This window comes from Chrysochloris asiatica, unplaced genomic scaffold, assembly GCF_000296735.1.
Source record: "Chrysochloris asiatica unplaced genomic scaffold, ChrAsi1.0 scaffold00360, whole genome shotgun sequence".
Taxonomy (NCBI): Eukaryota; Metazoa; Chordata; class Mammalia; order Afrosoricida; family Chrysochloridae; genus Chrysochloris; species Chrysochloris asiatica.
In genome coordinates, this window is record NW_006408878.1 from 384,380 (window position 1) to 403,293 (window position 18,914).

Sequence of the window (18,914 nt, forward strand, 5' to 3'; positions counted from 1 at the left end):
GGTCAGCAGTTCAAGCTCACCAGCTACTCCTTGGAAACTCTATACAGGGTCACTATGGGTCGGAATCGACTCGACGGCACTTAACACCACCACCAACAGATGTGGAGCTCAAGAGTCCCAATGTGGCACTGTAGGAGAAGCACTATACAGGATCACTATGGCTCAGAACCAACTCAATGGCACTTAACAACAATGTGGAGCTCAAGCGAGGTTGCAGGGTCAGAGATAAGTAAGTCATCTGACAAAAGCAGACAGCTGAACCCACAACATAAAAGAATTCTTCAAAGGTGAGTGGAGAGATTCAGGGACTGGGCTTTGTGTAGGACGTATTAAGGGGTTATGAGAGGTGCTGGTGAAAAAGTGGTTAGTCAGAAAGAGGCCAGAGAGCACAGCAATAATGAACCTTCACCAGATAGCTGCACCTTGCAATTCTTCTAATAACTGACAGCATGCCTTCCCATTTATAGGTGACCTGTAAACATTACCTGAATTAAATGGTCTTCTATAACTTAGTGTGAATAGAAGTTAGATTTCAGGATATTAAGGAAATACAGCATGGTAAGGAAACAGAAAACTCAGATATAGACAACTCGGACGGGAGGATAGTAAGAGATACAACTTACTGACAAAATTCCATGGATGAACCGGGGGGCAGGCTTGTCGGGTATACTCTTTGGTTAGTTGATGATGCATGGAGGGGATTGTAACCATGGCAATGAAATGATATACGGTAGGATGAATGTAAAACTAATGTTCTCCCATGTAAACTATCACATAATTCACAATAAAACATTTAAAAAAAATTCCATGACTGAAAAATCAGACCAAACAAAAAGCTAGACTGAGTATTTTTTGAAAGATGATATAGACTTGTTCATAATTAAATATTGAAAGTGATATGCTTTCACCTGAAGTTCTAAAGGATACAACTTTGTGTTTAAATACTGGTTTTTCTATTAATTAATTAATTGATGCCAGTCTATAGACTATTCAAGTCTGTCTAATATGTTCTGTGCTTGTCTCTATCAACTCATATTCACAAAATGGTTTACTTTGGATAAAATTCCCAAAGATTTCTTAAACAATATGGAAAACCATTGCTAAACTATGTAAGAAACATTAATCGAGATATGCCCAAAATGCTATGTATACTCTAATAGCACGGGGATTATTTTCCAAATGAATTTAAAGCTTTTGAAACATATAGAAAACATCTGTAAGTCTGGGTAACTAAAAACTAGGTCATACGTACGCAAACATTTTAAATGTAAAAATGAGCCTGAAAATAAAATTCACTTCTCCCAGACAAGAAATTTTTTTTTGTAAAAATAAACTTTTTTTAAAAATCAATAATGACAGAATTCTCAAAATATTGTATCATTTTGCTCACTATTCTTTCTATATTAGAGGAGAGTGATATAGACAAACAACAATCAGAGATTTTATGAAACCATTAAATCATTTGATAATTTACTTGATTTCCTATAGGAGCTCCCTCTTCTCTTCACCCACCCTTTTACTTACATATCACTGGCAATGGAGGAGTTCCGGGACATAGACTTTGGAGAGAGGTCATAATCGCTGTCGGATCGATACAGGAAGGACTCCCGACGTTGACTGTGGACAAAGTTTGCTTGGAGAATTAGCCCAGATCCTGGGCTGGTCATGGGATCCAAGGGACTCCGTCCCGCAGATGTGCCATTGTCCACATCAAAACTGTCGAAGAAGGAGAAGGAGTTATAGTGCTGTAATACTTACATACTGATATTGTAGCAAAAGGAAAGGCTTCAGTTTAGGAATTGACAGGATGAAAATCTATAGCTGATTCTTGCTGTTAAAAACCAGTCATATTGAAATACACAAAAGTAGAGCACACACTGACGTTACATTTTGCCCATGTAAGCTTTTGGATACTATTATTGATAGACCACTTATAAGACAGATAAAGATATGAGATTACATATGGTACAATGGATCACTTTCTTTTGTTTTAACTTTTTATTGTGAATCGAATGAAGGCTTAGAGAAGACCAATTTTATATTCAACAAATCATGCACTTAATTTCATCTCAATGATTGCAATCCCTTCCATGTACCAACAGTTATCCCACTGCTTCCCTGTGGTTCTTACCTCCATTCCAACCTCCTTTCTATCCCTTCTGAACTTTGTCCTTAAGTAAATGTTACACTTTAGATTCTGACTGATCATTCCATGATACCTTACTAGTGTTGTTGCCCCCTATAAACATAACTACTGCTTGACTGAAAATTGGGCCAAGAGAGTGAGTTTTGTTCCAGGCCTAAAGGTTGGCCAAGGGTCATAGTCTCAGGTTCCTCCAGCCTCTTTCTGACCAGTAAAACCAGTCCTTTATTCTAAAAAATAATTTAGAGTTTTGTCCCACATTTTCTTTCATTCTATTCAGGACCTTCTAATGTGATTCCTTTCAGAGAAGTTGGTAATAATAGCCAGGCACCATCTAGTTCTTCAGGTCTCTGAGTTATGGAGACTGGTGTTCACATGCTCCTTTGGTTCACTGGACTAGTTGATTCCAAGCATATTGAATTTCCATCACTCTGCTTTCTTCCACACATAGACAGACCAATAGTTGTACTTTAGATGGCTACTCACAAAGATCCCAGTCATTACTCACACCAAAGTAAGACATAGAATATTGTCTTTGTGGACTATATTATGCCAACTGTTTCCTGAGACTGTAGTCTTGAGCCCAAGACGCAACTCATTGCTGTAAGATGTTTGGTAAAATCCTCATTTTGCCCCCTCTATGCTCTGGTAGCGTAGTGGTTACGAATCGGGCTGTGAACTGTAAGGTCAGCAGTTCGAAACTACCAGCGGTTCCGCAGGAGAAAGATGAGGAGTTCTGCTCCCGTAAAGATTAACAGCCTCGGAAACCCTGTGCAGGGTCGCTATGAGTCGGAACCGACTCCACGGCACATAACAACAACAATGCTCCACCACATTCAGAGGTACATCATTTGAAGCAAAGGTAAATACTCACGTAAAAGTATTGTCAAATTTTATATATTTGTGGGAATATTCCCTCTCTCTTTTCCATACCCATTCTGTCTGTGTATCTATCCATGTATTCACCAGTAGAACATTGCTATTCCGGGGTTGCTATGCCTTGTTGGTATAGTGGGTTATGCATTGGATTGCTAACCGCAAGATCCACAGTTCATATCCACCAGCTGCTCTGTGGGAGGCATTCTACACCCATAAAAATTTACAGCCTCAGAAACCATGTACAGGGTCTCTGTGAGTCAGAACCAACTCGATAGCACACAACAATAACAGCAACCTCTATCCCCTTTAACCCTTGCATTCTTCACTGTGTCTTCATCATTCTTTGCCAACCTCCCTCTACAAATTGCCCTTCACATCACTGGAGTTAACATGTATCTAGCCTTTAGCAAGTGAATTACTCTCCCTTCCCTTCCACCCCTGGTAACCACCAAAAAACGTTTCTTGTAGTATGAAAATCTTTTGCAATGGATCACTTTTATATGGCCTTTCTCGCCAGGGGTTTGCAATTTCCCACCAAATGACCTAAATGTAAATCCTAAAATTATAAAGATCAATAGAGAATGAGGGGCAACTCAAGGTCCCTCATATAGGGCATAAATACACTATTAATCATAACTACAAATGCACAAACAGCAAAAGACTGGGAAAAACAAACAACTGGGATCTCCTAAAATTGAACAGTTAAAATTAACATCAAAAGCCTCTACTAAAAGGCTACAGAGTGGGAAACATTTTTTGGCAACCAGGTATCTGACAGGGGACTAATATTTTAAATCTATAGCAAACTTCAACATATCAGCAACAAAGATGTGAACAACCCAATTTAAAACTGGGCAAAGCACATGAATAGACACATCATCAAAGAAGACATTCAGGTGGCCAACAAAAGCCTGAAGAAATGTTCTCAATCCTTAGTCATTAGGAAGATGCAAATCAAAAGAACAATGAGATATCATCTCACTCCAGCATTGAAAGCAAAGTTCAAAACAACAAATGCTGGTGAGACTTTGAAAAGACTAGAGCCCACATACTTTGCTGGTGGGATTAGAAAATGGTGAGAAATGGTATGGCATTTTCTTTAACAGTGGGACTAGAAATATCATATAATCTAGCAATCCCACAACCAGGTATAGAGAGAAATAAGAACCATGAAATGAGCAGATGTATACACATCTATGTTCATTGTGAAGGTGAACACTAACACCAACTCTTTAGAACAGTCAACTATATAATAACAAAAATGCAGCAATGATCCAGGAATAAAGCTCAGAAGGCAGGAAGACATAGGAAACATAAACAAATAGAAATGGTGACCACAGAGGAAGTGGGGAATGCTGTTACATTGTGAAGGCTGCAGCGCATGCCACAAATCAAAATGTGAATGAATTGTTAAAAGGAAAATCAATTTGTTCTGTAAACTTTCACCCAAAGCACAATAAAAATTAAAAGAAAAAGAAGATGCTTGATGAAGAGTATTCTAAACCAAAACCAATCCTTGGAGTCCAAGGTTTAGTATTAGTCTTTGTAGGTTGCAATATGACAATTTGTCCACTAGATGGAAACCATTTTCTTACATTAAACTCAGCGGATTCTGCCCTTAGTGGAGTCAGACTTAAAATCTACACTCTAGAGTATTGGTATGGCACTGTGGGTTAATGCGCCAGACTGCAAAGCCATTTGAACTGCAAGTCAGTGGTTCAAGCTCACCAGCTGCTCCTTGGAAACCATATACAGGATCGCTATGTGTCAGAACCGTATCAAAGGCACTTAACAACAACAGTCCTGGTGTAGAGTCCTGGTGTGGAGCTGGGGGTTAATGTGCTGCACTGCAAAGTCCATTTGAACCACACTGCTCCTGGGAAATCCTACACATGGTTACTATGGGTTAGAACTGACTCGATGGCACTTAACAAAAACAAGGATGAGTGAGTAGTGACTATGAGCTGGGCTGCTAACTCATATTGGTCAGCAGTTCGAAACTACCAGCAGTTCCGCGGGAGAAAGATGAGGCTTTCTGCTTCCGTAAAGATTTGCACGGCACACTACACTACCAGGATTGTAAAAATACTCCCAAGAGCTTTTCTAAGGCTTCAAATATTTATTCAAGCAGACTGTATCATCTTTCTCATGCAAAGTGTCTGGAGTGCTCAAACCACAGATCTTTGGTTAGCAGCTGAGTGCTTTAACCATGGCACCACCAGGCCTCATTTTATTATATTTGGAAAAGCATCAATTGCTCACATGCAAGTTCAGGCTGAAGTTAAAGAAAATTAAAACAAGTCCAAAAGAGCCAAATTCTGACCTTGAGTATGGTGGTGGTGGTTATGTGCAGTGGAGTCACTTAGTGACCCTGTATAATAGGTTTTCTGAAGCTGTATCTCTTTACATGTACAGAAAGCCTCATCTTTCTCCCATTGAACCACTGGTAGTTTTGAACTGCTGACCTTGAGGTTAGCAGCCCAATTCATAGCTACCAGAGCTCTGGGGCTTCATCCCACCTGAATTTAGAGAGCATCTCAAGAACAGATTTGATGCATTAGACATTAATGATGAAACATTAGAGGAGTTGTGAGTAGACATCAAGAACATTCTACAGAAAGAAAGATAAAGATCATTAAAAAGACAAGCAAGAAAGAAGAGATCAAAGTGAGTGTCGGAAGGGACTCTGAAATTTGCCCTTGAAAGGAAAGTAGCTAAAGAAAGGAGGATGTAAAGGAGCTGAACAAAAAATAAGTAAAGTATTACTATGAGAGGGGAAAAGACCTGTAGTCAGAAAACCAAAAGGGAAGAACACACCAACATTTCTTAAGCTGAAAGAACTGATTAAACATATCAAGTCTCAGGTTGTAATATTGAAGGGAGTCCTGGTGTGGTACTGTAGGTTCATGCGCTGGACTGCAAAGTTGGTATGAAGTACAAGATTGGCAGTTCAAGCTCACCAGCTGCTCCTGAGAAACCCTATACAGGGTCACTATGAGTCGGAACTGAATTGGCATTTAGTAACAAAAGGAACTGACAGAAAGTAAATGAAAATATTTTAGAAAATTGATACAGCATTGGAAGAGCTTACTAATCTATGCTAAGATATTTAGAAGATGGTTACCTGGTCAACCAATGGAAGAGATCCATATTTGTGCCCATTACTAAGAAAGGTGACCCAATAGAATGCAAAAATTATTGAACAATATCATCAATATCACATATAAGTAGAATTCTGTTGAAGATAATTAAATAATGGTTACAACAGTACACTGACAGGGTTGTTGTTGTTAAGTGCCATCAAATCTGTTCCAACTCATAGCGGCCCTATATAGGGTTTCTGAGGAGCAGCTACTTTGCTGTCCAGTGCTTGAGCCTACAGATTCAACCAGGATGCCACATTGACAGGGAGCTACCAGAAAATCAAGTCAGATTCATAAGAGGAAGTGAAACTAGGGATATCATCGCTGATGTCAGATGGGTTTTAGCTGAATGCAGAGAATACCAAAAGGAAGTTTATTTGTGCTTTATGGACTACACAAAGACATTCAACCGTGTGGATCATGAAAAACTATAGCTACCATTTTAAAGTATGGATAATTTTAGAACACTAAATTATACTCATGAGGAATCTGCATACAGACCAAGAGGTAGTTGCCTGAACAGAACAAGGGGACATTAAATTGTCTAAAACCATAACTTATTCAGTCTGTATGCTGAGCAAATAATTCAAGAAACTGAATTCTATGAAGAAGAATAGGAGGAAAACTCATTAGCAAATTGGGATGTGCAGATGACATACTTGCTTGCTGGAAATGAAGAGGACTTGTAGTAATTACTGATGAAGACAAGCCTACAGACTTCAGTATAAATTGCATCTCAATGTAAAGAAAACAAAAATACTCACACTGGACCAATACTAACATCATGATAAACGGAGAAAAGATTGAAGTTGTCAGATTTCCTTTTTTCTTGGATCCATAATCAATACTCATGGAAGCAGCAGTTAAGAAATCAAACAGCCTATTACCTTAGAAAAACCTGCTGAAAAGTCGCTTTAAAGAGTTCAAGAGCAAAGATGTCAGTTTGAGGAGAGGTATGGCTGACCCATGCCATGGTACTTTTAATCACCTCATATGCACATGAAAGTTGGACTATGAATAAGGAAGACTGTAGAATTGATGCATTATGGTGTTGGAGATGAATATTAAAAGTACCATGGACTGCCAGAACAACAAATAAATCTGTGTTGGAAGAAATGCAGTTAGAAGGCTCTTTAGAAGCCAGAAGAGTATTTGGTCTCTAGTACTTTGGGGACATGTTGTCAGGAGGCATCAGACCCTGAAAAAGGACATCATGCTTGTTAAAGTGAGGGGCCAGCTAAAAAATGGAAGATGCCCACCAAATAGATGGATTGACACAGCAGCAGCAGCAATGGGCTCAGACATAATGACAATTGTGGGGCTGGAGCAGGACTGGGCAGAGTTCTGTTGGGCACAGGGTTACCATGAGTTGGAACCACACCATCATTTAAAAGAAACTTGAAAGCCTACCTATTTCTTTGGGAATCATGAGTCCAACTTCTTAAAATATTATAAAAAAAAAAAAACAACAACCAGACAATCTATATGAAATGGTTACCACATACTGACAAAAGTACATTGACCTAGGAAATTCCAGTATTAACTCTACAAACATTGTAAATGGAAACTTAGAAATGATCAAGATATAGATGTTTTATTAGAGTCTTAAAAAAAAAAAAAAAAAGCAAGCCACTATTGGGCCGGTTAATCACTCTAAATTTTGGCAACACATCACTTTTCTCAGAATACAATTTGTTCTGGGAAACGGGTCCAGAGTTTGAGGTCAATTTGAATCCTTGATTTCTATTAAATCAAATGCTCCTATAATAAAAGTCATCGTCAAGAATAAGCAATGTTATTAACAATCAATAAGTTGAAGCATTAATCAATGCCAGTACTGGTGAATGACTTTATCGATAGAGACTTTATATCATGAGAGATTCAATAAACAAACATTGATAGTTTCCTTTACGTCCTTAGGTTAGTACTTAGATAAATGCAGGAATATCAAGCATAGAACCTACCTACAAGGCCAAAGTAGGGATCAACTTATGGACACAACAACAACAACAAGAAATGACTAAGCAACATAATCTGAAGCAATTATAGGAAAAGAATTAAAGTATTATATACCTGTACAAAATGTTATGTAAATAATATTGTAGAAAATTGTATTTTAGTTGTTGTTGTTGTTGTGAAGTGCTGTCCAGTTGATTAGCACTCACAGTGACTCTGTATAGGATTTCTGAGAAGCACCTGGTAAGTCTGTACCACTGACCTTGCGGTTCCAACCGACATTGTGGTTGAGTGCTTACCCTATAGCACCACACCAGGACTCTGGTTGCATTATATAGAAAATCAGAAACTGTGATTTCGGAAATCAATGTAAAGGGAGTTTTATGAAGCTGAAATTTTCAGAAGAGAACTTGATCATTGAAATGTGGTTTAAAACTCTCTGACAGAGTAGATCTTGGAGGAGGCTGGAGGACACTCAGTAGAGCGCAGCAACAAACACAAATAGGACTAAGTAAAGCCTGGGGATAAAACAGAAGTCAGCCAGTGGCTCTATTTGAGGGTTGGTATTAAGGAAGAGCGATGGGGGCGGTGTGCAGTGGAGTCAGTTCAGACTCATAACGACCCTGCACAGGGTTTCCGAGTCTCTCCAAGGTTTACGGGAACAGAACGCCTCAGCCTCCTCCCATGAAACAGCTGGTAGTTTCGAACTGCCGACCTTGAAGTTAGCAGCCCAATTCATAACCACTACGTAGAACCAATAAAACTAGAATGTTTTTATGCTTTAACCTCATAAACATGCCTGAGTGGGTATGCGTATGGAAGCCTAAGGAAGGTCAGAAGCAGTTCAGAAGAAATATGTGAAAATATACACCTTTATGATATAGCTCAGGAGAAGGGGACAGGGAAAGACTATTATAAGTTGAATGCTTTCATAGTGCTTGATTTCTTAAACACACTGTTGTTTTTGTTTGTTTGCTAAATAAAATCAACAGTAGTACAGAGAATTATGGATCTTCTAACATCTGTTGCTGTGGTTGTTAGGTGCCATCCAGTCAGTGCCGACTCATAGCCATCCTATGAACAACACAGTGAAACACTGCCCAGTCCTGGGCCAACCTCACAATTGTTACCACGCTTGAGCCCATTGATGCGGCAACTTTGCCAATTCATTTCGCTGGGGGTGTTCTTTTTCTCTGACCCTCCACCTTACCAAGCATGATATCCTTCTCTAGCAACTTGTCCCTCCTGACAATATATTTGAAGTACGAGAGATGAAATCTGGACATCGTGGCCTCCAAGGAGCACTCTGGCTACACTTCTTCTTCCAACACTGGGTTCTTCTGGCAGCCCATGACACTTTCAATATTCTTCTTCAACACCATAACTCAAGTATGTCAATTCTACAATCTTCCATATTCCCTGTCCAGCTTTCACTTGCATATGAGGCTATTGAAAATACCATGGCTTGGGTAAGGCACACCTTAGTCCTCAAGCTGACATCTTTGCTCTTCAACACTTTAAAAAGGTCTCAAGCAGCAAATTTGCCTAATACAATAAGTTGTTTGAGTTCTTGACGGCTGCTTTCATGAGTGTTGATAGTTGATCTAAGAAGAATGAAGTCCTTGACAACTTCAATCTTTTTCTCCATTGATAAGAATGGTGTTTATTGGTCCGGTGGTGAGAATTTTTGTTTTCTTTACATTGAGATGTAATCCATACTGAAGGCTGTGCTCTTTGATTTACATCAGTAAATATTTTAAGTCCTCTTCACTTTCAGCAAGCAAGGTTGTATCATCTGCATATCACAGGTTGGTAATGAGTCTTCCTCCAATCCTGATGCCACATTTTTCTTCATAAAAGCCAGCTTTTCAGATTATTTGCTCAGCATACAGGTTGAATAAGTATGGTGAAATAATACAACCTTGTCGCACACCTTTCTTAATTTGAAACCATTCAGTGTTCCCATGTTCTGTTCGAACAACTGCTTCTTGGTCCATGTACAGATTCCTCATGAGCACAATTAAGTGTTCCGGAATACTCATACTTCACAAAGTCATCCATAGCTTGACATGATCCACACAACTGAAAGACTTTCTGTAGTCAATAAAGCACAGGTAAACATCTTTCTGGTATTCTCTGCTTTTAGCCAAGATGCATCACTCATCAGCAATGATATCCCTTGCTCCATGGCCTTTTCTGAATCAGCCTTGAACCTCTGGAAGTTCTCTGTCAATGTGTGCTTGCAGCCATTTCTGTATTACCTTTAGTGAAACTTTACTTGAATGGGATATCAATATTTTCCCAATGATTTCCGTATTCCATTGGGTCTCCTCTCTTTGGAATGGACACAAATATGGATCTCTTCCAATCATTTGGCCAGATAGTTGTCTTCCAAATTTCCTGGCCTCCAGTGCCTGGCCTCCAGTGCCTCCAGTGCCGCCTCACTTTCTTGAAAGATTTCCATTTGTATTCCATCAATTCCTGGTGCCTTGTTCTTTGCCAATTCCTTCAATGCACCTTGGACTTCTTCCTTCAGTATCATTGCCTATTAATCATATGCTACCTCTTGAAATGGTTGAACATCAACCATTTACTTTTGGTACAGTGACTCTATGTATTCCTCCTATCTTCTTTTGATGCTTTTTGCATCATTCAATAATTTGCCCTGAGAATCCTTCAACAACACAAGTTGAGGCTTGAATTTTTTCTTCAGTTCCCCCAGCCTGAGAAATGCTGAGCGTGTTCTTCCTTTTTGGTTTTCTGACTCCAGATGCTTGCACATTTCATTGCAATATTTGACTTTGTCTTCTTGAGCTGACCTTTGAAATTTACTGTTCTGTTCTTGTACCTCCTCATTTTTTCCATTTGCTTTAGTATCTCTATGGTGGAGAGCAAGTTTCAGTGTGTCTTCTGACATCCATTTTGATCTTTTCCTTCTTTCTTATCTTGATTAATTTTTGCTTTATTCCTGTATGATTGTCTCTGTAAATTCCACCTAATGGTTGGGTGGAACCATGCAAATAGAGTATATAGTAGTCTAACACTGGGATTGGTTGCTTTTGACATCTGTCTAGGTTTAAACAGAGCCATCTCACAAGCAGAGATGGATGATCTCAGGACCATCAACAAAGAAAGAAGAGTGTGAAATCCCTGTGTAGAAAGATGGTGGCAATGCTGATGCCAGAGGCAGGGTTATACAGAGACAGAGCTGTGGGCTTCCCAACCCACAGATTAAGGAAACCTCAGTGCCTTTAGACCGGATGTTGGCTTATAGAACAGACCTTTTGGGGACTTACCTGCAATGCTAAAGGAACTTTGTATCAGGGCAGAGGCCAATGGACCTCAAGGCTGAGAAGACAAGGATGAGACAGGTGTGCTTGTGGTGTGGCTGAGAAGAGGTGCTTTTGACCATGGAACTGCTGTATCCTGAGTTTTTTTCTGATCCTGTATTGTGCCTTGTTCACTTTCCTAGTAAATCCCATCATTATGAGCATTGTATGTTAGTTCTGTGTGGCCAAGGATAGACTGAGCCCAGCTGAGAAGTACAGCATCATAGGAGGGACAGTTGGTATCAGAATAGGACAAAGAAAGTTGGAGGGTAGAGTTGTGTCTGACCACCACCTCATAAGAATCAGCCTTGGATTGATGTGGACTTTGATTCTCCTTCCCCCCTGTGAAGTCAGAGAAGGTCAGACATGGTCCTCCACATTATTTTGCAACAGTGTCAATAAATAAAAGTGGTAAGGTAGTTTGTTCATCAACTCCTTCAAATATTAGCTAGGAAGCTTCTCTTGGGAGAGTTGAGTTTGCGGTAAATAAAGGCTGTACTTCTTCACTCAGTGGGTAGCAAATTAAGTGAAAGTGTTGATTTAGGCTGAAGACATAATGGCTTCAAATAAGTGAATTGCATTTGAAACATAACATTATAAACTGTCCATGCCAACAGAGCGATGAGGGATAGTGGTAACCTTTGATGTCGGTACCAACAAGATTAGCTGTGACTTTGCCAAACACATCCTTTGGCAAACTCTGATAGAGTGAATTCTCTTTTACTCACTGCCAAATTAGATGGAGTCCAAGCATAAGATTAGCAGAAGCTTGGGAAAATGACTGAAGAATTGTGAAGGGTAATAATGGCAGAGTGATGACAACGATGATGATGAGGATGATGATTAAAGGTGTTTTTTTTTTTTTTTTTAGCACTTTCTATGTGTCAGCACTGGGCTCTGTGCTTTACATACATTATCTCATTGGGTCCTTACAAAAACCCTTTAAAGTTGGTACTATTTTCCTTTTAACCAATGATGAATCTGAAGCACAAGGGAGTTAAGCAACACGTTCAAAGTCTTATGGTTTGTAAATGGGTTTTCAGGTAGAGCTGATTCCAGAGCCTGGAAAAAAGGCCACTTGGTTCATCTCTTGATTACAATAATGCATATTAAACAGCAAGCATACAGATTTGTATTTATACGTATTTTTAACATGGTGCTATAGGAGCACTACTGGATGGCAAACCACAGGTTCAGCAGTTCAAACCCACCATCTGTTCCTCAGAAACTCTACATAGGGCCGCTATAAGCTGGAACCTAATTCAACTGCACTTAACAACAACAATATGTACTAGAACATATCTTAAGCTCCTCACCTGGGTGGAACCACAAAAGTTAATTCTTCAAAAGTAACATTCCAGTCAATTTATAGTGTGTACTATAAGGCTCATTCTGGGGCTAGGTTTTTATTTGAACCATTACTCTGAAATGCATACCCTCTTTGTTGTTGTTGTTGTTAAGTGCCGTCGAGTCGGTTCTGACCCATAGTGACCCTGTACAGGGTTTCCGAGGCTGTAAATCTTTACGGGAGCAGAATGCCTCATGTTTCTCCCGCGGAGCAGCTGGTAGTTTCGAACTGCTGGCCTTAAGGGTCACAGCCCGATTCTTAACCCAAATTTGACCACAACAATAGGGTGTCAAAATAGCCTGCTGTGATCCACTTGTTGGATTTTGGGCTTAGTGTGAGAGAGTTGGAGGGTCTATAACAGATCCCAGCAAATAGATCTAAGTGTTCTAATCTATTGTTCTAAGTGATTGCTTCCTTACTGCAGTTCAATGATATACATACATTCCTCAAAAGAGCTGTTTTCACCCAGCTCATGTCAGTGGAAATACTGAGTTAATCTATCTTCCATTCTGCTTCCTCAGTTTCTCCCATACTTGTAATCCCTGACCCACTTAGGGTCTCTCTTCATTCTTCTGACTTGATGCTAGACCATATTTTTTGGGTTAAACATTCTGTTTCTCTTTGAGACTATGGCCTGAGTTCTCGCCTGAACCAATAATAGTCTCCATCCTGCGTATACTCCTCTCTGAGTCTAGCCTAGCCCACAGGCCCTAACACTCAGCACTGATTTCCCAAAAAGGAGGTGAGGCACACAGAGGGCCCCTGTGGGACAGCTTCAGGGAGCCCCCATCAACAGAAGTTACATTACCAAAGCATCAATGAAGAGCTGTGAAAGGAAACACCTCCGGATGGAATCACTGTGGATATTGGAATAAATGTGGGCACCCCGGAGAAGGCCTCCACTACTGAAGGTAGCCTCGGATGGGGTCTCTGAGCAATGGTCTGTTGATAAAGATCTCACTGAGAGTTAGAAAGCCATACCAACTCCAACCAAGCCCCACTGAGTCTATTCCAACTCATAGCAACCCTAGATAGGATTCTGAGGCAGCCAATCTTTACAGGAGCAGAAAGCTTTCGTTTTCTTCTGTGGAGTGGGCTGGTGGATTTGAACCGCTAACCTTGTGGTTAGCAGTCCAGTGCTTATCCAATAATCCAACCAGGACTCATTATTGAGAATTCCTATCTTGATCCTGTCACTTTCTAGTTGCAAGCACTTGATCAAATAACAATTCTAAGCCTCTATTTCCTGATGAGCTATGATTTAGAAAACATTCAGCACACTGCCTGGCAGGTAACACATTTCCAATCATCAGGATCCGTAGTTGCTTTATTTTGATTATTCTGTCTTTGAGGGAGACCTCCTGTCTAGAAGTCTTTACTCTTTATCTGAATACAAAGGTTTGGGGGAAAAAAACATGAGAGGAAAGAGGAGAGAGGAAGGGAACTGAAGGCTTGTCAGTCCGATCACCTGAGTCAGCCCCAGCCAGCAATCAATGAGGCGACAGAGGCCACGCTAGATTGCTCTCACAACCTTAGCTGGTTTCAGGTCTCCACCAGAGCGGAGTAATTCCAGTGTGAGAACATCCGGGGAGAGGGTGGAGACTGTTGATTTTTCTTAAGATATTCCTCAGTGAGGAGAAAGAACCGTCAGAGGCCCCAACAATCTGGGTGGGGCTTCATCCAAATATAATGAGCAGAATGAGTCCTTTAGACTTCAGGTCTCCAGTCCCAGGATGTACCTTGAGGACTCTGGGTCAAGATTACACCACAACTTATTTCCCTATGCATTGTAGCCTAAGCTATTAGCTATTCAATGGAACGATTTTGGTGTTTTGCCACCAAACTGCACTTTCCTGTCCGAGAGCTTAATGGAAGCATAACTTGTTGTTGTTAAGTGCTGTAGAGTCGGTTCTGACTCACAGTGACCCTGTATAGGGTTTCTGAGGAGTGGTTAGTGGATTTGAACCACCAGTTTTGTGGTTCCAACAGAACTTGTGGTCAAGAACTTATCCTACAGCACTACACCAGAACTTGCTCAATTTAAAAAATATTTTCACAATATTGAAGTTTTACATCCATTGTTATCAATACCACAAAGCTATGAAACCTGATTGTAATTAAGGAGAGTTGTAGTTCCCTCCTAAAAATCTCTCTGCAGGTTAAATAACTTTTCTGAACTAAAGAAAATATTACTTCTCAAGTTCCCCATTGTAATATTTCATTTACGCTGATTATCCAGAGATGAGACTATAGAAAATACCAGTGCACAGTGATAATGCACAGTTGGCAATCTTTCCAAGAAATCAAAAAGTTGCATACTGAATTTAAATTGGCTACCCAGAGATGAAAAGATACCTAGTTCCTTAAGTGGATTCTACAGCTAAATGATACTATGCATGCTAGCTTGCACTAATGTGTATGCATGTTTACAGGGAGAACCACATTTAAGAACAGGAACATTTTACCTTTTAAAAGCAAAAATTTGGCACAAAAAACTTAAGCATATTTATGACTAAAAATGAAGGAGCTCTGGTAGTGTAATATTTACAAATTGGGCTGCGAACTGGCAGGTCAGCAGTTTGAAACTACCACCTGTTCCGTGGGAAAAAGATAAGGCTTTCTGCTCCCATAAAGATTTACAGCCTGGAAAACCCTGTATAGGGTTGCTATGAGTCAGAACTGACTCCATGGCACATAACCACCAACACATGATTAAAAATATAATCAGGTGATTTCTGGAAACTACATGTTACAGCATTTGTTTTTAACTTGTCCATGACACTCCAAGTAACATAGGCAGCAAAGAGAGAGATAGAAGATGAGAATGATGGTGTGAGTTTGGTACTTGGGCTGGAAGCAAGAGGAGAAAGGCAAGTTTGCTTAGGCTCTTGCTAACTAAAATGATGAAAGGCCAGTTTTCTAAAAATATATGTTGGACCAAAAAGCTAAAATTAATAATTGTTTTACATGAGGCATGCAGATTACTTTTCAATCATTATTTTTGGGAGAGTGTTTCTTAACTGCAATATAGTAAATAAAGGGTCTTAAATGGTCTTTAAGGTGGGGCTGTGAGATGGGACTCTTAAGACAGAATGAGTGTATATTTAAAGCAAATATTTACAAATAATGAACGGTTCAAGTCATAAGTATATATTTAACTTCGATATAAGGAGCTCTGGTAGCGTAGTGGTTACGAATCGGGCTGTGAACCTTAAGGTCAGCGGTTCAAAACTACCAGCTGCTCCGCGGGAGAAAGATCAGGCTTTCTACTCCCGTAAAGATTTACACCCTCGGAAACCCAGTACAGGGTCGCTATGGGTCGAAACCAACTCGACGGCACTTAACAACAACAACAACATATACTGACAATCAAAAGCACTATTTTTGTATTTGTTGGCATTCCTTAATTAATCTGATAATTTCATGCAGGCTTCATTGCAATTGAGAATAAAATAGGCAAGGATATATTCCTTTCCCTGATATTCTACTTTTATTTGTTGGTCTCAAACTAAGAACTGCTGGGTTGGTCCCTACTGACGGTGACCCCATGCACAACAGAATAAGAAGATGCACAGTCCTCCGTCACCCTCATGATTTGATCCAGAGTTTTCATTGGCCAATTTTTAGTAGGTCTCCAAGGCTTTCTTCCTAGATTGTCTTAATCTGGAAGTTTTGCTGGAACTTGCCTCAGCCACCACTGAGGTTTGGGTGGTGGGTGTCCATGGGTAGCATTGGCTGGGAATGAAACCTGGGTCTCTAGAGTGGAAGGCAAGAATTCTACCACTGACCCATCAGCAAACCAAACCCAAACTCACTGCCATCAAGTCAACTCTGGCTTATACTGACTCTACAGGATAGAGATTATAAATACGAGGGGACAACTCAGGACACGTTGGAGAAGTAAGTAGACACATTCAGCCGACCCTCTGCAACAAAGACACATGAGACCTAGTGAAACAGAATCAGACGGCGATCCTGGAACCCTGAGCATCAAAGGATAGAACATAGAGGTGGACTGAGTGCTGACTGGAAGAGGAAGCTGACCAGGAGCAGTGAGAGAGAGGAAAAACAGGTGGACTATAGCCCGGTGTGGAGTGGTGCCGCCATTTTGAGCTTCCAAGAGTGGTTGTTGATACAGCAGCCTGGACACAGCTGGAGGTTGGCGGCAAAGGGGTAAAGTTCTCCTTTGTTCTGTGCCCTCCTGGTAGCTGAGGTGCCGGACCCCAGGCAGAGCAGAGGCTGAGCAAGAATGGGCACCACTGATCCATTGTTGGGGTATGGTCAGTCCCTGACCTGGCCAACCCAGTGGGCAGTGGCACCCATTCTTGCTTAGCCTCTGCTCTGCTTGGGGTCTGGCACCTGGCACTTGGCACAGTGTCCCTGCTTCTGTGGGTTCATGAACCTGCCCTGAACTATGTAACACAACAGTGAATAGAAAACTGTATCCACACTTCCTGTATCTACCACATCCACCAGTACACAGGTGGCAAGTGCTGGAGAACACACCAATATATAATCACCAAGTAAACGTAAATACAACACCACAATGCCTTGGACAAAAACAGACAATGTCAAATGACATAAAGAACCAAGACCAAGTGCCTCAAACAAGTGACTAAAATCTAGTCACAAAATATATCATATGAAATGGTATCAGAACTACCTAATAAGGAATTTAAAAGAATGCTAATTAGGAATTCCAATGGATTGTAAGAACGATCAAGAAAACTACAGATAAAATCAAGGAAAACAGAAAAAACTATGGAAAAATTCATTAAACAACGGACAAAATAATTGAAACAATGGGAACCATACAAAAATAACAACTAGAAAGCCAGAAAGTTAACAGTAAGACTTCAGAAATAGATAATACACTGAAAGGGTAATGGAATAGAATTGAATCATTGAAAAGTCAAATCATTGAGCTTAAAGGGAAAAAAGCAAAAAAATTTGGAAAAAACCTAAGATTTATGTGGGGCACAATATAGAGGAGTAACTTATGTGTGATAGGAATTCTAGAACAGGAAGAGCCAAATAAAAAGCCCATATAAAACATTACTCAACTTCATTAACTTTATGAGAAATGACAAGCTAGACATTAAAGAAATGAACAAACCCCAAAAAGGAGCGACCCCAAAGAAAAACACCAAGACATACTATAATAAAACTTTTCAAAGCTAAAGACAAGCAAAGTTTCCTAAGAGCAGCGCAAGAAAAATGAAAAATTACCTACAAAGGAGAATTATAGGATTGAATTCTGACTTCTCAGCAGAAACCATGCAGGCCAGAAGACAATAGAATGATATATGCAAAACTCTGAAAGAAACAAATAGCCAACCAAGAATCATATATCCAGCAAAACTGTCCATCAAGTATGGTGAAATTAAGTCATTTTCAGACAAATGGAAATTAAAAGGATTTGTAAAAAACAGACCAACCTTACAAAAAAATACTAACGGAAAATCTCTGGACAGAGAACCAACCACAGCAGACAGCAATCTGAAACAATATCACCTAGACTCAACTCAAAGGGAATAATGTAGTTATAGAAGTTCCAAATGAAGAGGACTCAAATAGATTTCAAAACATATCTAAAAAAGTAAATAAAACTTAACTGTAACCCTAAGAACTAGACCAAACTTTACTCGAAGCCCTAGCCCAACCCTTAGCCCTAGTCTTAACTATAACCTTAACACTAGACCAAGTCCTAACCTAACCTAGTATAAGCCACAATTCATACCTTATTCCTACCCATTCCTGAAAAATAAATAAATAATTTAAAATTTAAATAAAATTTAAAATGAGAATATGTAATAAATTAAAAAAAAAAAAAAAATCTTTATGGGAGCAGACAGCTCCCAAGGAACAGCTGGTGAATTTGAACTGCCAACCTTGTAGTTAGCAACCCGATGCTTAACCCAGTGTGCCATGAGGGATCCTTTACTGAACCATCACTGCCCTCTAAATTCAGAGTAAAAGGCAGGTAAGTGTATGAAAATACCATGGGAGGACCGTAGAATAATTGATGCATTTGAGTTATGGTGTTGGAGGAGAATATTGAAAGTGCCATGGGCTGCCAAAAGAACCAACAGATCTGTGTTGGAAGAAGTGCAGCC

The 18,914-nt window shown here is 39.9% G+C and overlaps 1 protein-coding gene across 7 annotated transcripts in view; it reads right to left on the reverse strand.

Moving 5' to 3' along the window:
- The window catches only part of PDE4D (phosphodiesterase 4D, cAMP-specific), a 2,172,274-nt gene that overhangs the window by 313,237 nt on the left and 1,840,123 nt on the right, over nt 1–18,914 (reverse strand). For all 7 annotated transcript variants that reach the window (XM_006876166.1, XM_006876165.1, XM_006876167.1 and 4 more), the window contains one exon: nt 1,525–1,716. In XM_006876166.1, coding sequence (XP_006876228.1) covers nt 1,525–1,716 — 192 coding nt within the window. The remainder of the gene's footprint in view (nt 1–1,524; nt 1,717–18,914) is intronic.